Here is an 18,411-nt window from a genome sequence, read left to right on the forward strand (position 1 = left end):
ATTGTTCACGTTTCTTAAAAAACATCTAAACAGAATGACATACAATTAAATAAATTATTAACAGTAGAACGTTTTTTGACAAAACAATGCTGGTTATCACAAGTAATTGAACTATAAATGAAAGGAATAGGTCGGTAGTTAATAATACATTAATAATACATTACATTAAAATTGTTTAGACAAAATATTCCTATTAAGCGAATCTGTTTCTGTTAAAAACTATTTGAGCATAAATGCTTTAGCGTCTCTTTCAGATTTTCATAAGAAAGGTAAAATCTAACAACATATGAAGATTTTGCGAATATTATATGAAATGATATAATTTCTTAAACTGAATATTGTAGAAATGGATTAAAGATTTGGAAAACCATCACGAAATAAAAAAAAATAAAGCCTCAAAGAACCTTACACACATATGATAAGGTCCGAGCAATCGATTCTGTGCCAACCTTCTGGCTTACTCCTTTCACAAAATAATAATTTGAAAACAATTCAACACAAATAGTAAGCTCAGAGGTTTAGCTCGCAAGCGTAAACTTGTCTTGAACCATTAACAACAAACCTTAGTTACTCAGAGGCAAATAGCTTGTCTACTTATATTCGCAAAACAATCCATTATTAGCAAATTTAAGCTCAGAGGTTTAGCTCACAAGCGTAAACTTGTCTTATTTGGCGGACAGCTTGTCTACTAGTATTCTAAACAATCCACAATCAACCAACTATAAGCTCAAAGGTTTAGCTCTCGAGCATAAACTTATCTTGTACCATAAACAACAAACCTTAGTTACTCAGAGGCAAATAGCTTGTCTACTTATATTCGCAAAACAATCCATTATTAGCAAATTTAAGCTCAGAGGTTTAGCTCACAAGCGTAAACTTGTCTTATTTGGCGGACAGCTTGTCTACTAGTATTCTAAACAATCCACAATCAACCAACTATAAGCTCAAAGGTTTAGCTCTCGAGCATAAACTTATCTTGTACCATAAACAACAAACCTTAGTTACTCAGAGGCAAATAGCTTGTCTACTTATATTCGCAAAACAATCCATTATTAGCAAATTTAAGCTCAGAGGTTTAGCTCACAAGCGTAAACTTGTCTTATTTGGCGGACAGCTTGTCTACTAGTATTCTAAACAATCCACAATCAACCAACTATAAGCTCAAAGGTTTAGCTCTCGAGCATAAACTTATCTTGTACCATAAACAACAAACCTTAGTTACTCAGAGGCAAATAGTTTGTAGTTAGTCATATTTGGCGGACAGCTTGTCTACTAGTATTCTAAAACAATCCACAATCAAATAACTATAAGCTCAGAGGTTTAGCTCTCGAGCATAAACTTGTCTTACACCATTAAGCCCAAGCACTCATAATATAATAATTAACAAAAACCAAAGTTTCTTCAACCTTCAGCCAATTACTTGGTAACGATTTAATAAAATTTAATAATGAAACATAAAACTTACACTATCACATGTTTCTAATTTTCTTTTGGAACTGGTCTAATAGTTTCTCTAGCAGCAACTATAACAACTTTGAAATTGATTTTCTTCAACTTGTACCTGTCATTCGGCAACACTCTCAATTTTTGTGTCAATGTCAGAACACAATTTGATAATGTCCACTCGTGAATGATCGGGATCAAAAATGGGAAATCCAATGATGATATCTTCTTTCCGTTCCTTAAGTTGAGCAGTCTTCAAAAACTTCGACAATGCATCAGCTGTGATATTCATTTATTTATACCTACTAATTCCGAACGACATTTCATACAAATATTATTTAATGGTCGTATTATTTGATTATTTTGAAAGTGATCATATAAAGTTGTTTAAAACAAAGTACTTTTCAACTATAACACATATGTGTAATTTTGAAAAACAATATCTCAAAAACCTGACGTAATACAATAATTTTGAAGAAGTAAACTTGCCTATCCTTCGTTGTCTCAAACCTACTTGTTTTTAAGAAACACTGAAAACCAAGACTTACTATAGAGAATAATTTTTTTTTTAAATTATCAATCGAATTACTTTGACAAATTCATAAAATAACGATTTTTTATGGCAATAAGCCAAATTTTTAAAAGTATGCAATAAATGAAATTTAAGCTTTTTTTGTCCAGTTTTCAGTTTAAACCGATTCAGTAGTTTTACTAACTTCAAGTTGATTTTTATAAAAAAAATGATTCGAATTGTAAAGGCTTATTTATTTAATTAAGTAAAAACGTCGTCAAAATTCAGCTCAAGAATAATAATCAGGGGTGGAATCGGCTAAGGTGACTTTTGATTGTCACCTTTGTGATCATAAAAAGTGATCAAACTAATTTTTGAGTCTGCGTAAGGTGATCACCAAATTTTGTTTAGAGTTTGGTATCACTTTAAAAGAAATTCCCTGACGTTTGTTACAATTTCAGTGGTTGTATTTAAAAACCGATCTGAAGCTATCCGGATTATTACGTAATTATAAGTTTTGATGTACCAAGTAAAGTAGCCACGATGATGTTCATAGCGTTTACACTATGTCTTCCTTTTCTATTGAAATACATACGCTCATTTTCCGAAGGGCCAAGGGCGGGGAATCATAATATGGCTCCCATCAATGCAGCCGATTACTAAAAAACAAATAATAAAATAAAAAACAAGTAATAAAATTAGTTTATTTTTACTAAGAAACAGAATCCTACCTCCAGGAATTTTATATTTCTTCTGAAGCGCATTGATTAAATTTGATTGTAAGTGGGCACAATTTCCTCTCCATTTATTTTAAGGTCAAAGAAATAACCTCTCAAGTACAGTACTTTGGCCCTTTGGAGCTGACCAGTCAGCGCCAACTTGCCTTTGGTAGCCACCACCTCCAAGAAAATTTAAAGTCACGGCTAATCGAATAATAGGGGGAATGTATGTTGACCGCATATATAGCACATATGCGTACTTACTTTGGACTTGGAAGATCAAGAATGTTTATTTTATTGCGGAGGTTAATCCTCAAGAGCCGGACATTTCTATTATGATTAATATTTTCATTTTCACCATTTTCAGAAGGTAAAATCAAAGGCACAAACACATTCATATTGTCTTGAAATTTCAGCAACTAAAAATAAAAATAAATTTCCAATGAAAGTGACAACTAAAAAGCTGTCACCAGAAAAAGTCACCAAATCGTGATTGTCACCGGTGACTGTCACCTTACACAGACCGAATTTGTTGATTGTGACTGTCACCTATCACAAATCACCTTATCCGATTCCACCCCAGGAATTACATAAAATTAATTGGTTTGGTCACTTCACAACCAAATCGAAATTCATCAATTAATGCCACTTGTCGGCTTGTTGATGGTTCTTTTGGGCAATTGATGATAACATGTTGTGGAGAGCCACATCGAAAAAACATGATCCTTTTTCTCTTTTTCGCTCGGCACAAGATGATGACAAATGACCAACACCAGAACAGTTGTAGCAAAGAGTCGGTTTAGGATACGTATTGACATTTTGTCGAATATTCTTTCCAATTATTGTAGACGAAGTCCACAATTTTAAATCAGTTGAATGAGATACATTACAAAACTTTGAAGGAAAGTTTTGAGTTGTTGTCATCTTAATTCGTTGCGTAATGTTTATTTTTTTTTTTAAGAAACGAATTTCCTTCTCAACACAAGCTTCTTCGTCATCCAATTGCGTAGTGTTACTCGGAATCAATATGTTAGGCTGAACGCCTTGTTGCTCGGAATATCTAGAAATATCACTATTTTCTGTCCTTTCATCCTTTTCGGAAGTTGTTGACACCTCAGAAACCACGGAATTTTCGGAATTCATCCCATCATGTTTTGTAAGCTCATGTAAAGGTCTAGCAGCTGAGCTATGTTTGCACTTAACGGAACTTCCAAATTAATGGCTTAACACCCTGCTAAAAGATCGCTTTTATTCATTCTTGACACATCCGGAAAATGGTATTGGTTTTTTTCTATAACTGCAACTATCCCACTTCTGATGTTATAAAGGGTTCTTTATTTAATCAATCAAGAAGAATAATCATAATTGAAAACATCAAAATAATAGTTTTTATAAAAAGGTGTTCTAAGGTTTTTTTTAGATACCAAACAAGTAACAAGTAAAGTACTTATAGTATGCATATTTGGATCTTAATCTCTGTATTACAGAATTTATTGTATAAATATAGATAGATAGATAGATTTACTGATTTATCAAGAAAAAATTTACAAAATCATTGTTTTAATCTTATAAGGCATGGCCAGAGGTGCCGTCAGCCAAATGATAGCCTTGCTTACTGCTTTTATTTGAATTTTGTAAATTAATTGATTTTTTATTTTAAATTTAAAAGCGTTCACTTATTATTTTTCTTCTATAGTTTATTTCTATTTTAATAAATTGTGCTAGTTGTTGCCACTTTTCCCATTTAAAATCGCTAGAAGATCAACTTCTTCTTAAATATTTTGTTGCCATATTTGTCGCCGGATTTCTGCCAGAATTTTAAGATCAGCTAATTTAATTCTGAAAATGTTATGGATAATATTAACGCTATAACAAATATGGGGCACATAGAACTAACAGAGAACGAGGTTCTCTTGGAACTAGGTAGTCTTGATGGCAGTATAAGTTTGCCCCCAGATAATATTCCTGCATTGTTTTTAAAAATTGCAAATCAAATCTATCCAAGTCCTTGTTTATGTTTTCAATTTATCTCTAAGCGAAGGTGTCTTTCTTGACTATTGGAATAGCTCGTATATAACTCCGATTTTTAAATCGGGGTCTAAGCAATCTGTTGCAAACTATAGGCCCATTGCTAAGCTTCAATTAATTCCAAAAGTTTTTGAATCTTTAGTTAAAAAAAGAGAATATATGAAGCCATTAAACATTTTATATCGCCGTTTCAACATGGGTTTGTCAGTGGGAAATCTAATTCAACAAATCTGACGTTATTAACGAATTTCTGTGTGAATGCAGTTGAAAATGGAAGTCAAGTAGATGTTGTCTACACTGACTTTTCGAAAGCGTTCGATAGAGTCAACCACACAATACCCTTACAAAAACTTAAATCATTAGGTTTTCATGCTAAATTATTGAAATGGATCGAGAGATATTTAACCAATCGCATTCAATATGTGAAAATCGGTCCAGAAGTATCAAAGATGGTTTTTAATGTGTCGGGAGTTCCCCAAGGCAGTCATTTAGGCCCATTGTTGTTCTTACTGTTTATTAACGATTTGCCTAGTCATATTTCTTTTTCTTCATGTCTAATTTTTGCTGATGACGTAAAAATATATAAAGTTATTAAGTCTCTTGTAGATTTTTCTCAATTACAGAGTGACTTAAATAATTTGTATCATTGGTGTATTTTAAATGACCTTTCCTTAAATGTCGAAAAATGTAGTATACTCTCTTTTTCAAGGTCCTTCTCTACGTTGATTTTTAATTATAAATTGTCAGACAACGAGCTTCGGAGAGTATACAATCATAAGGATTTAGGTGTCATATTTGATTCTAAGTTAGAGTTAAAAATGCATGTAGACTATATTGTTTATAGAGGCAACTCTCTTCTGGGATTTATCACTAGAAACTCTAAAGATTTTAAATGTCCATACACCTTTAAATCTCTCTATGTTAATTTCGTTCGTCCTGTTCTGGACTATTGTAGTATTGTTTGGTGTCCGTATTATAAAAACGCTTCGAATCGAATTGAAAAAATCCAAAAAAGATTCACAAGATATCCGCTTTGCCAGCTAGAATGGAATTTGCCTTTGCCTTGTTTGGAATATATTTCTCTGTGAAGTTAGCTTCTCGCCTTCTCTATTGTGTCTTTCCTTGCTTTGTAATGGAGGCTTTCCAGTAAATTACAGAGAAAAGGTTTCCACTCTGTAACATTTTTCAAAGTCAAGATGAAAGGTATTTCGCACGAGTCTGCTAAATCTGTCCATTCTAAAAACCATGAACTTTGGGACCTTATGACTTATACTGCAATCTTCCTAGCAATTTTATCGGCGTGGCTGTTCATCAGTTTAACAATGTAATTGAAATGTAATCTAAGTTATTTTAGGTACAGTGGTGAAAACCCAGTTTCGATAAGAAGCATATAGTTTGGTGTTGTGTCCGGAAGACGAAACTGTTGTTTTAAAAAGAATCGGGGGATTTTTCCAGTGGTCTCCGAAGGGCGACAGCCCCATGATTCTGCAGCATACAACATGATGGACTGCGACTGTACCAAAAGTGTTGTTGGTAGCCGATAGGTTTTTCTCAAGTTGCTTTTCGGAAGATGGAATATGATGTTCCGGTTTCGCATCTGTAGATCAAAAACTTTAAAACGCCTCATCTCGTTTATAAAGTCTTAACCTGTGCCTGTAGATTTGCATTGCTTTCTCCCAGATGTTTAAGTTCAGAGATAACGGGTTCGAGATCTTGTTTTGTTGCCAAGTATTGAAAGCGGTCATCAAGAATTTTAGTAAAATCCTCTAGTGACAAATTTCCTATGGAGCTCATGTTTGTTGTATTCCGGTGATATTTCAGATAAATTTCTTTTATTCGTTGGCTGTGTTTCGAGGTTAGGGCTCATGCATATGCGATATTTAAAGATTTCTCTTAATTAAGACTAGCACTTACGTAGTTTTGATAGTAAGTCTATAAAGGCTGGTTTCTTTTTCTATCGTCACGGTTTTCAAATTTTGTTGGTAATTTATTAACTTTGTAAACTTAGAATTTTCGCATAGCTTTCAAAAAATCAAATTGTTTGACAGATCGCACAGTGTTTTGTCCCTTAGTAATAAATCGAAAGATGAGCTGTCACGTAAAAATTTTTTGATACATAATGCACTCCATACACGACTCAATTTTATTTTCAATTTAGTTGTCAACTAAATTGATGCTTCGCCACACACTACATAAACGTTGTTGAAAGACTTCCGCTTCAACTGTCAAAACATCATTTTTTTCTCGTTAAAAACAAATACAAAACCACACCGAAACCAGAGAGACGAGACATCAGACATGACCACAGAGATAATTCTATTGAGATTATTCACGTCTCTGTTTTTTTATCTCATTTAATTTCTTGCTAAGAAAGAGATGGAATGCGTTTGGTTTGACAGTAAATCAAATGACTTGCCTACACACACCTCAACTAAGTTGAAAACATTCACATCAACTTGAACAAATTCAAAATCTTTTGATTTTCTTCCAACTCAATCGTCAACCTTCAAAAAAATCAAATTCAAGCCCACACACAAATTGATTTGATGAAATTGACATTAAATTGCAAGATAAGTTGAACTGGGTATGTAGTGCTTAAACTAGATTATCACTTGTCAAGTCATATTAAAACGGTACTTTTCCAAAGAAATTCTTATCACTGGATGAGATCTAAGCTCTGAAACTTAGTCACAAAGGAGAAATGGAAAACACAAAGAAAGTTGATGACGATGTTTGAATAGTGTTCTTTTCATAAATATAATTTTTTTTGCTATAGAACATTATATTTATCTTAATTGTGTTAAGCTATTGAAGTAATAATAAAAAAATCAAGATTTTATAAGAAAATGGGTAAGTTATAAGCTATTTTTCGGACAACTTCAAAAAATTAGTGAAACTGATATTCAAGTAAGGTTTAAAAAAAAACTCCTAAAAACACCTGAATAATATTTTTATATTTTGTTGCCTTAACCTAATGCTTGATGTTGGTAAAATTTTATTTGCGTCTGTTTGCTTTTTCGTGATATATTCACTTTTTTTGTACAGCCTTTCAGGTACTGGAAAACAGAACATGTTTCGAGAAATGGCGGTTAGTTAACTCCAAAGTCAAGAGTACACCCATTTTCGATTTTGTTTTGGATTTTTATAAACTCCATGATGCTCCAGATGCAATTAAAATAAGTATAAAAAGATCCGTAAATTTATTTACTTTAAAAATGTTCAGTTATTGGAGGTCAGCAGGAAGAAATGTCAAAAAATTTAATACAAAATATTGTGTTTATTTAAATAAACACAATATTTGGGACATTGAATTTCTTAAATTCAATGTCCCAAACGAGGTAGACCACGCAAAGATTTTGAAGGCCTAAATCTCTTGTCGATAAAACGAAGAGTGGCGGATTTACTTCATGGCAGAGATCACAATGAAATCAAATTTGCTGCCACTGTATCAAGTAAAAAGGATGATATGAAAAAGTCTTTATCACCCTTCGACGCTTTAGCTTTGTTCATCGATCTTTCCTGATTAAACAAATGCAGAAGTAAATCTACAAGAGCTTTTACATAAAACTGCTTCATCTATAATTCAATCAAGCGAAGAAATACATTTCAATTCTTCTGCTCCCCTTAAACTTATCTTTAAGTGGGGTTTCGATGATTCTTCGGGTCATAGCAACTATAAACAAAGATTTTCGAATTCAAATTTAACAGATGAGTTTTTGTTCATCACCGCCTTTGTCCCTCTTAAATTAGTTGAATTAAATACAGATTTAGTTAAGTGGAATAACACTGCACCGTCTTCTACCTTTTTCTGTCGACCTATTCGTTTGCATTTTATCAAAGAATCCAAAGATATTGTTAATAATGAGTTGACTAGAATGAACCATGAAATTGATAACTTACTACCAATAGCATAACCAATAAAAGAAGGCGGATTTTTTATTGACATTAGTTTTGAAATGGTTTTTACAATGATCGATTTCAGTATATGCAACATTGTTACTGATGCTCGTTCCACACAAACCTGCTACATATGTGGTGCAACACCAAAACTTATGAACCAACAAAATGTTGGCGATCTTCAACCAAACGTACAAAATTATAAATATGGGTTATCGACCCTACACAATTGGATTAGAAGTTTTGAGTGTATCCTTTATATTGGGTATAGATTGTCCTTAAAGTGTTGGTAGGTACGTGGATCGGCGAATAGGGAAATTTTTGATCAAAATAAAAAAAGGATTCAAAGGGAATTCAAAGAAAAAATGGGTCTTCTGATTGACCAACCAAAGCCTGGATACGGTTCTACGAACGGTGGTAACACCGCACGAACATTTTTTCGACAGGCAAATCTTAGCTCTGAGATAACCGGGGTAAGCGAAGATTTGATTTTCAACTTTTTTAAGATAAATAGAGTTTTGTCTAGTGGCATAAAAATTAATACAGAAAACTTTAAAAAATTACTGAATGAAACAAACAAAAATATTTAAATTCTTATTCGTGGTACTACATGCCAATGTCAATACACAAAGTTCTTATGCATGGTGCAGATGTTATTGACTTCTCAATACCTATCGGACAATTATCCGAAGATGCCTTAGAAGGAAGACATAAAGTTAAGGGAAAATCATACCAGAAAGTCTTCCCGGAAAAATACAAATATAGATTTGATGAATATGATGCTTATAACGTCAGATCCTTTAATTTCAAGTATTCGAAATAAATTAAAACTTTCAACCAAAAATTATAGATGAAGATATAATGGAATATTTAGAAAATTGATAAAAACCGATTCAAAATCTTTATATGTGTTAATATTTTTTTTTTTCATTTTTAATAATTGCTTTTTTAGTGTAACTATATTGTTTTAAAATCGGCAAAAAATATATATGAATATGTTTTTAAACTTAAAAAATGTTTCTTTGATTATAAAACATTACTAAAAATGTGAATAAAAGATAAAACTAAAAAAAACAATATCGCAAGTATTTTTGATCAACTTTTGTATGGGCTCGCAACACTGTGGATCGTCGACTATCATCATATCAATATTGTATAAATATTGAACGTTTGAAAGTACACACATAAGTACACATAGAAATATTTTAAACCAATGATTTATATTTAAAAACATTGAAACGCCAAGAAATTTTAACATTTTCAATTTGACCGGTAATAATTTTTTACAACGAAAGTTAGAAAAATTGCATTTAACTTCTTCGTACAAGATAAAAGTTTTATTTAAAAAAAAAATATTTTTTGTTTCGAAAAGTCCGGGTCATGTGTCTAGACATTTTTCTAAATCAATTTGTTTGTTAAATTTGTTCTAGTTTCGAAATTGTAGATAAAATGAATAGATTTTTAAAAAAATATTAAGAAAATGTCACTTGTAATATTTTAAATACGATATTTCAGAACATTTATTCCATAAATATTATTAATGAAGATAAGTTTAAAACTTACGTGATCTAATTATTTATAAAGTTAAAAGACTCGTGTGAAAGTTGTTTCAAAAATAACTTTCTTTATACCCGCATACCTTACCTATATAACCCTTGTTAAACTAAATGCATTCAATGAAGTATACCCACTTTCTTATCCATACTTTTACAAGTAAGTAGCTATTCTACATATCAGGAAACCCAAGGCATGTTTTCCAATTATTTCGGATTCACCATGTCATCGATATTAGTTATTGTTTGGTATTAATAACTCAGGAAGCCAGGAAACAGCATGATATCTAACTTGGGCACGGTGACAGGCTGTGCAATGCGTGCACATTACCATTTTTATATTAAAAATACGGGGATGTTTTTATCTGATACAAATTTACATATATGTATATACAACTTATAGTCCTATATGACAATGGAAGTTAGCAACGGATTTACAAAACACGATACTTATTTCCTCAAAATGTGCATTATAATAATTCAATTCAATAAAAACGAGTACAAATTTGAATTAATCCTTTTTTGTTGTTGTTGTTGTGGTTGACTTTTTTGTTTATTGAAGGTGGGCTATAAAGAGAACTACAAATCAGCATGCCCTTCTTCCGGTACTGATCACCCTAAGTTACCATTTTCAAGAAACAGACATCGAACGGGGACATCCGACAATAATCCAGGATCTAGTGCACAACAACCCTCGAGCTTAACCCCTAGGATGTCGAGTCCAACGCCAACCGAAACAAACACTCTGTTGCGCCAAAATCAAGAGCTGCGTCAACGTTTGCAGGAAGAAGCTAGTAGCTATCGTCGACGTATTGACACCTATAAGCAAGCACAGCAAAACCAAGCAGCATTGGTGTCTCGACTGCAATCGAAGGTGCAGCAGTATCGTCAGAGATGTTCGGATTTGGAGGGAAGAATGCACGATACCATCAAGCCAGTCCCAACATCGATGAGCTATAGTAGTGCCCCTCAGATTACAACTGGACCTATTTCGAGTGTAGGAATTGTAAGTTGTGTTAAGTACGAATTCGCATTTTTTATACAATCAAGAATTTTTAAATTTCAATTTAGTGTCCTAACACTCCGATAACCATGGGTCAATCAAGTTTGCCATGTTCTTCATCATTGGACTCACCACCTACACCTCCATGCATGAGAGATTGTGCTCATCATGACGATGGCAGTGACATATGCCGAAAACTCGAGGAAGAACATAACAAATGCGAACACATTATGCAACAGAACAGTGCTTTGAGACAACAACTTGAGGAATCCAATAAAACCAATGAGGCCCTGACGAATGACTTGCAGAAGCTAACAAACGATTGGTCTAATTTAAGAGACGAACTAATGGCCAAAGAAGATGAATACAAGGAAGAAGAGCAGGTATTCCAAGTTTTTATTTGTTCGAAAACTAGAATCAAATCTTAGCCATGCATTTTGATGCTATCATTTTTCCAAGAAGCATGCAAGACTTTTTTTTTTAAATATCACTTCTGTCTAATATTTCTATACTTTTGCTCAATCCTACAGGCTTTTAAGGACTACTATAATTCCGAACATAATCGTTTGTTGAAAATGTGGCGAGAAGTTGTTGACGTGAAACGTTCCTTCAAGGACATGCAGATGGCAATGAAAACCGAAGTCGGCAAAATGGGAACTGAAATTTCTACGATTAGCAAAGATCTGTCGAGCGCCTGTAGTGGTGTTGATTTCAATGCGAAACAAGTTGCTCGAGCAAGCGCTGAGCAATTGCAAAAATCACAACGTGAAGCCTCCGATCTCAAATCCCAGTTAGCCACATTGAAAGTTCAATATGAAGGTGCAAAACATGAACTAAATGAACGTGATCATCGTCTTCAGGATTTGATGCAACAACTTAAGAAACTTGAAGATCGCTGTTCCCAAGCTGAATCACAAGCTATGCAAACGAATCGTATGAACGATGAGATCGAGCGTTTGAACAATGCAATTCGTGAAATAGCTCAAGCTGTGGTTCAAGATGCCGAAACTGTTGTCGACGTGGAAGACAATGGATCGGCCCAGCATTTGCATCTGAGCCAACAGTCAGTTATGGGAGGACCCCCGATGAAGTCTCCTCGGAGAGGATCAACAAGAACTTCGCATGCATTTGCCGAAGGAACTATTTCTGCAGTACAAGCTGCATTGCATAAATACCAACTGGCTTTGCACGACCTTCAAGTGAAGTATCAAAATTGTAATGATAATCTACAAACAACGAAAAATCAACTCGAGGCTAGCGAGAATACGAGGAATATCTTAGCTTCGAAAGTGTCACAGTTGACAGAAAAATTGGATAGTAGCAACTCTCAACTTTCGGAACTCTTCAAGGAGCGTGAGAGTCTTCAGAAGTCTTTGGATGGGACACGAGGTGATAAGATGAATGTAGAACGAGGAAGAGCAGAGTTAAATAATGCAGTAAGTGTTTAGTATTCAAGACCATAAAGAACTTCGTTATCTTTGAACTCTATTTTCAGTTTGAAAATCTAAGCAATGACTACGAGAAACTTCAACTTAACTATGGTAAACTTCAGAAAAGAATTGATAGCTTAGAAGAAGACAAAAAAGCTGTGGAGCTTGAGATTCAAAGAATTCTTAAGGACAAAGATATAACCGAAATGAACTTAAGGTTTGTACATAAGAGTGATTACCTTTAGATACCTTACTAAAAGTGTATGTTTTATTTTAGATCCGAAGAAGATCGTGGCAGTCGTCTTCGAGAGGAAACCATTTCTCTGAGAGAGGAGCTCAACAGACTTAGCCTCAACAGGGACTTACTCGAACAGCAACGCATCGAAACAGACAGCGTTATCTGTATGATGGAAAAACAAAGAAACGACCTGGAGTATGACTTGGAAAAATTGCTCCTTGAGAAGTGTGAATTGCAGGAGAAATTTGAAAAAGTCTCCTCCAATAGTTTCACGGACAAAGAAGAAGTTAAGACTCTGCAAGATCATTTAACCGAATCCGAAGAAGATAGGAAGAAACTACGTAGTCAGTGTAGTGAGCAAGCAAACGAATTGTCTGTTATTAAAAAAGAATTAAATGTTATCGAAAAGAACCGCCTTGACTTGGAGACCGAAAATCTCTCACTTCGTGAGAAACTTAAGTTCCTACATATGGAGAAAGAAAAGATTCAACAAGATTTGGCTTGCATTACTCGTGATCGTGGGGACATTCACAACCAGCTCACTGCCACAAACCGAAAGAAAGAATGTCTCAATGAAGAGTTGATGCGTACTCGACAACGTTTAGAACAGGCCAACGAAACCAACAGTCGACTGAATAGAAATTTGGAAGAAATGGTTAAGGAAAGCGAGGAACGACAGGTTGTCATTGAAATGCATGAGAAGGACCTCCAAAGGCTTCAGGTAAATTGTTTAACACTATAATAGTTCATGATATTTTTCTATGGTCTTCATTTTTACACAGGAACTTCTAGCATCCCTTCGCACTGAAAAGGAATCCCTAGAAGCAGTTCTGTTTGATACAAATACCACCCTAGAAGCAACAGTTGAAAAACGAAATCAACTCGAGCGTGATCTGCAGGAGGTATTGGTTAAAGAGGAAACCCTTAAGAATACTGTTGCCCGATTAACTAAGGATTTGGAGAATTGTCAACGACGTGCCCAAGAAATGAAGAATCAACTTACAAATGCTGCACGGGCCCAAGAAAGCGAGTTCTTGCAGAAGATTGCAAAGCTCAAGGCTTCTGGAGACGAAAATAATAAAAAGTACGCAGAAGAAAACCAGCAAATTCGTAATGCCTTGGAGAAACGAATGCAACAAGCCTTGCAAGCTTTAGAACAGGCTAAAGATGACGAAATATTTAAGCTGCAAGAGCACGTTGAATCTCTTCAGGCTAATATCGAGAAATTGATGCAGCAGCAAGAAGATGCCATGATTCGGGCTGAAAATGAAAAGCAACAAGCTTTGCTAATGGGTAAATACAAAATCATAGAGTTATGTGTATATTTCTTAACATTCTTAAAATTTGTGTTGTGTTGTAGCCCATCGTGACAAACAAGCCATTGCTGAAAAGCTGGAAGGCGTAACCCGAGATTTGAAGGCTGAACAAGATGCCTTGGATCGCAATAGGCGCGAATTTGTAGCGAGAGATGAAAAACATCGGAATATTATAGCTCAGTTGAAGGACGAAATTGCTGGTATAAGAACGAAAGAGGAAGAGAATAAGTGAGTTAAACTTTGGAAAAGTATCTTCAACTTTGTATGTCCCAATATCTTTGTTTTAAGAATGAGGTTAGAAGAAGAAATCAAGAAGTTAGAAATTTCCTTAACATCTATCAAAGAAGAAAGAGATTCACTTGGGAGATTAAGCGAGGAGTTAAAAATGGAAGTTCGCTTGAGGGAAGATAAAATCGATGGACTTAATGCAAATCTACAGGAAACATTACGGAAAATAAAAGAAGGTAAGAAGCTTAAGATCCACGTTCTGCACCAATTATTTTATTTATATGTTGTCCCGATGCAAGTACAGCTGCGCTTTAACTCCTTCTGGAGCATAGGGCAGCAACAAGATCCTTCCACCTATCCCGATTTACCCCAACTGACCTCAGCTGTGGCCACGATTGAATACCTTGAGACTGAGCCTTCTTCAAAATTGATGACCTCCAAGTTGTCTTTGGTCTTTTTTCCATTGGACGGATTGTTTCGCTATATTGTCGTCCGGTTTCCTCAGTGTATGGCCTATTCAACGCCATTTCTGTTGCATGATGTCTAGGTCCAATTTTTTCTGTCCGGTCCTATTCCACAGCTCAACGTTAGATATGGTTTGCGGCCACCGGATCTTCAGAATAGAGCGCAGACAACGGTTAACGAAAGCTTGTAGTCTGCTAGAGATGGTGGCAGAGCATTTCCATGTTTCAGAACCATATAACAGCACTGATTTGACGTTGGATTCGAAGAGATTCAACTTGATGCGTAGCGATATTTTGATAGAGTTCCACACAGGAAAAAGGATTCCAAACGCACTATGGGCTTTGTTTATTCTACTGTTAACATCTAGGTTCGTTCCGCTATCGAGAACTATAAAACTTCCCAAATAATTAAACTGCTCGACCTCCTCTATGATCCCCTGCCTTAGAATAACTTGTGTGCTTTGGCTCGTGGTCATTACTTTGGTCTTATTTGTGTTAATCCTTAAGCCAGCCACCTCTCCATTTAATCGCAGTGAATGGCACATCTGATTTAAGCATGCCGTGTTGTTTGCCATGACACATATATCGTCAGCACAATGTATGTGGCTAAGCTAGTCAAACAGTCTCCATTGGATATCGTGTCTTTCATTTGTACCCACCGTGGCAGTTATCAGATCGTCAATCGCCAGCAAAAACAGAATTGGTGACAAGACATCTCCTTGCCTCACTCCTTGACGCACATCAAAGGAGTCGCAAAGCTGTCTATTATGCAACACAAACCACTTTGCTTTGTTGTACGATTCTTTAAAAAAACAGCGAACATTTTCTCAGGAATTCCTCGCGCAATAAGCGATCTTCAGATGCATTCACGGTTGGCCCGATCAAAGGCCTTCTCAAAATCTATAAACATTAGATACAGCGGTGATCGGTACTCAGATGATTGTTCGAGTATGATTCGTAAGGTGTTGATGTGGTCGACGCACGATCGGCCACTGCGGAGCTCCGCTTCGTGCCTATTGAGGGTTAGTTGCCATTAACTTCGGAAAAACGGGCAGAACTGTGATACCGCGCCAGTTTTTACAGTTTTTGAAGTTTCTTTTCTTCGGTATCTTTACAATAACTCCATCCTTCCAGTCCCTTGGGTAAGTTTCACTCTCCTAGACAGCCTGTACGAGTTTAAGCAAAACACGGGAAGCTGCTTTAGGGTCTGCTTTTAGAAATTCTGCGGGAATACCAAGTCCAGCTGCTTTTTCTTTAGAAGATGTATCGCATTACTTATCTCTGCACTTGTTGGGGGACTGGTGTCAATACCCCTAGAAGACCTGCGCATGTTGTTCAATTGTGGATGCAATTCTGCATTGTGGTCATCATTAAGCAGCGCACAAAAGTGCTCCTTCCATCTTTGTAACTGTCTTCTATCGTCACTAAAAGGTTGCCGTTCAAATCTAACACGGGATGGTTAGAGTTAGTGCTACTACACTGATGTCCTTAGTGGTTTTATACAGCTCCCTTGCGTCCCCTCTTCCTGCAGCATGTTCCGCATTGTACGCAAGTTTGTCCACCCTTGCCCTCTTGTCACGTCTCAAACACCGCTGCACTGTCTTATGAGATGCTCTATACTCGTTTCGAAGAATCAATTTCCGCTGAGCATCACTTTCTGAATTGATTCTAATGTTAAGTGTTCTTCGATATGTGATTTTGTCCCAGGTGTCTTGGGATATCCAGGAATCTCTGGCTCTTGTCTGTCTGGGTATAGTTTTAGTTCCAGCTTCCATTTAAGCGCTCTTAATTTGGCCCCACAAAGAATTTTGTATGTTCAATGCTTTTTCGCCGAGTGTGGTGACGAAATTACGACGTACGTTAGGGTCATTTAGAACGCTCTTGTTGAATCTTATTCTCCTTGCTATACCCTTTGAGCGACGCTGTACAGCAGCTGTTCGTAAGCGAAGCAAACCCAGTAGCAAGTTACGGTTGGATGATTATTTTATTTCCTGCAAATATTTAAACAAAATATTCTAATTTAACATTTAATTTAATTCGAAAACTCAAGGAGACGGACAAACCGAATGCCTCCGAAAAGAACTTACAGATAACCGGCGAGCCCTCGCTGATAGTAACATCGAACGCGATAAGTATGCCAATAGTAATAAAGAACTTAGAGACCATGTTAAACGAGTAGAAGGTGCCAAACGGGAACAAGCACGAGCTATTGAAGATGCATTGCAGAAAATTGCTAACCTTGAGGACAGCAAAAATACTCTTGAAAACGAGCGTACTAGACTCAGCACTCTTCTAAAGGAAACCGAAAACAATTTAACTAAATCAAGTCAGGAGTTAGTTTCGACGAGAAGCACTCTACAGAAAGTTCAAATCGAATGTTCACAAAAGAACGATGGCGAGAAGGATTTACAAAACAAATTAACCGCAGAAACAGAAGCCAAAGAGCGTGTATCCCAAGAGTTGGAACAAGTGAAAAAACAGGTAAGCCCTGTCCAATTTCTACAAAACTCTATGAACATTTATATTTTTGTTTGTATAGCTTGCCGATTTAGAAACAAATTTATGTGCAACCCGCCAAGAACTCGGACGCCTTCGATGTCATGCTGGCCAAGAGGAGCATAGATTCCACAATCGTGAACAAGAACTCGTAGCAAGATTAGACGAGGGTCGATGCAGAGAGAAACGTATCGAAGATCAAAAACACAATTTGGAAGTTTGCCTAGCCGATGCTACTCAGCAAATTCAAGAGCTTAAAGCTCGACTTGGTGGTGCCGAGGGAAGAATACGAGCATTGGACGAACAGCTATGCAATTGTGAAGCACACAAGCGTGACGCTGAACAAAGACTTAGTTCCATTGCACATACCCTGCGTCGTATTGCTGGCATCCAATTCGATGGTACTGTTAGTCTATCACATCGATTGGTGAGTCCTTCACGTCGGTATAGTCCAGTTCGCAGCGGATGTCATGATTTTGAGACTCGCAGTACTTCAAATTGTCCAGATGGTCCAATAATCGAGGTAGATCCTGACTTGGTTCGCAAAGGCGTCCGTAATCTGATGCATCAAGTGGCCCAAATCGAACGCGAAAAAGACGACTTCAAAGCCCAACTGAACACCACCAAAAAACAACTGCAAGATGCTGCCGATCAACAGGTTAAATGTGACGCAAAAGTCTCGAAACTTCATCAAGTCTTACGACATCTGCAAGAGGAGAAAAGCAATTTAGAAAGTCAATTGAGCATAAAGTCAGCTACCTTGCAATCGACGGAAGATTCACTACGCCAGAAGACCGACGAATGTCAACTGCTTCGGGAAAAACTGGCAAGCTTAGAGATGCAGCTCGGAGCCGGTGCTGAGGAGAATAGTCAAACAGAGGTAACAAAAATTTAAATCTTTAACTATAGACAGTTTATATCATAAAGGTTCGATTTGGTTCTCATTCAAATCCAAATCAAATTCTTCACAAGTTTACAATTCTGATCAGGAAGGTCAGACGACTAATAATAAAATTCCGGAAATATTTATCAATAATCACTCTCAAATGCTATCAGCATCGAATTGTTATTTTGTTTTAATTCGT

At 35.8% G+C, this 18,411-nt stretch overlaps 1 protein-coding gene across 2 annotated transcripts in view; it reads left to right on the forward strand.

Moving 5' to 3' along the window:
• Nucleotides 1-18,411, forward strand: part of LOC129938332 (rootletin) — a 66,501-nt gene that overhangs the window by 45,734 nt on the left and 2,356 nt on the right. For both annotated transcript variants that reach the window (XM_056045812.1, XM_056045811.1), the window contains exons 2-11: nucleotides 10,714-11,157; nucleotides 11,223-11,537; nucleotides 11,685-12,590; nucleotides 12,650-12,801; nucleotides 12,862-13,543; nucleotides 13,605-14,115; nucleotides 14,183-14,366; nucleotides 14,427-14,602; nucleotides 16,881-17,311; nucleotides 17,370-18,206. In XM_056045812.1, coding sequence (XP_055901787.1) covers nucleotides 10,864-11,157; nucleotides 11,223-11,537; nucleotides 11,685-12,590; nucleotides 12,650-12,801; nucleotides 12,862-13,543; nucleotides 13,605-14,115; nucleotides 14,183-14,366; nucleotides 14,427-14,602; nucleotides 16,881-17,311; nucleotides 17,370-18,206 — 4,488 coding nt within the window. In that variant the 5' untranslated portion in view covers nucleotides 10,714-10,863. The remainder of the gene's footprint in view (nucleotides 1-10,713; nucleotides 11,158-11,222; nucleotides 11,538-11,684; nucleotides 12,591-12,649; nucleotides 12,802-12,861; nucleotides 13,544-13,604; nucleotides 14,116-14,182; nucleotides 14,367-14,426; nucleotides 14,603-16,880; nucleotides 17,312-17,369; nucleotides 18,207-18,411) is intronic.

This window comes from Eupeodes corollae, chromosome 1 (genome assembly GCF_945859685.1).
Source record: "Eupeodes corollae chromosome 1, idEupCoro1.1, whole genome shotgun sequence".
NCBI classification, from domain to species: domain Eukaryota; kingdom Metazoa; phylum Arthropoda; class Insecta; order Diptera; family Syrphidae; genus Eupeodes; species Eupeodes corollae.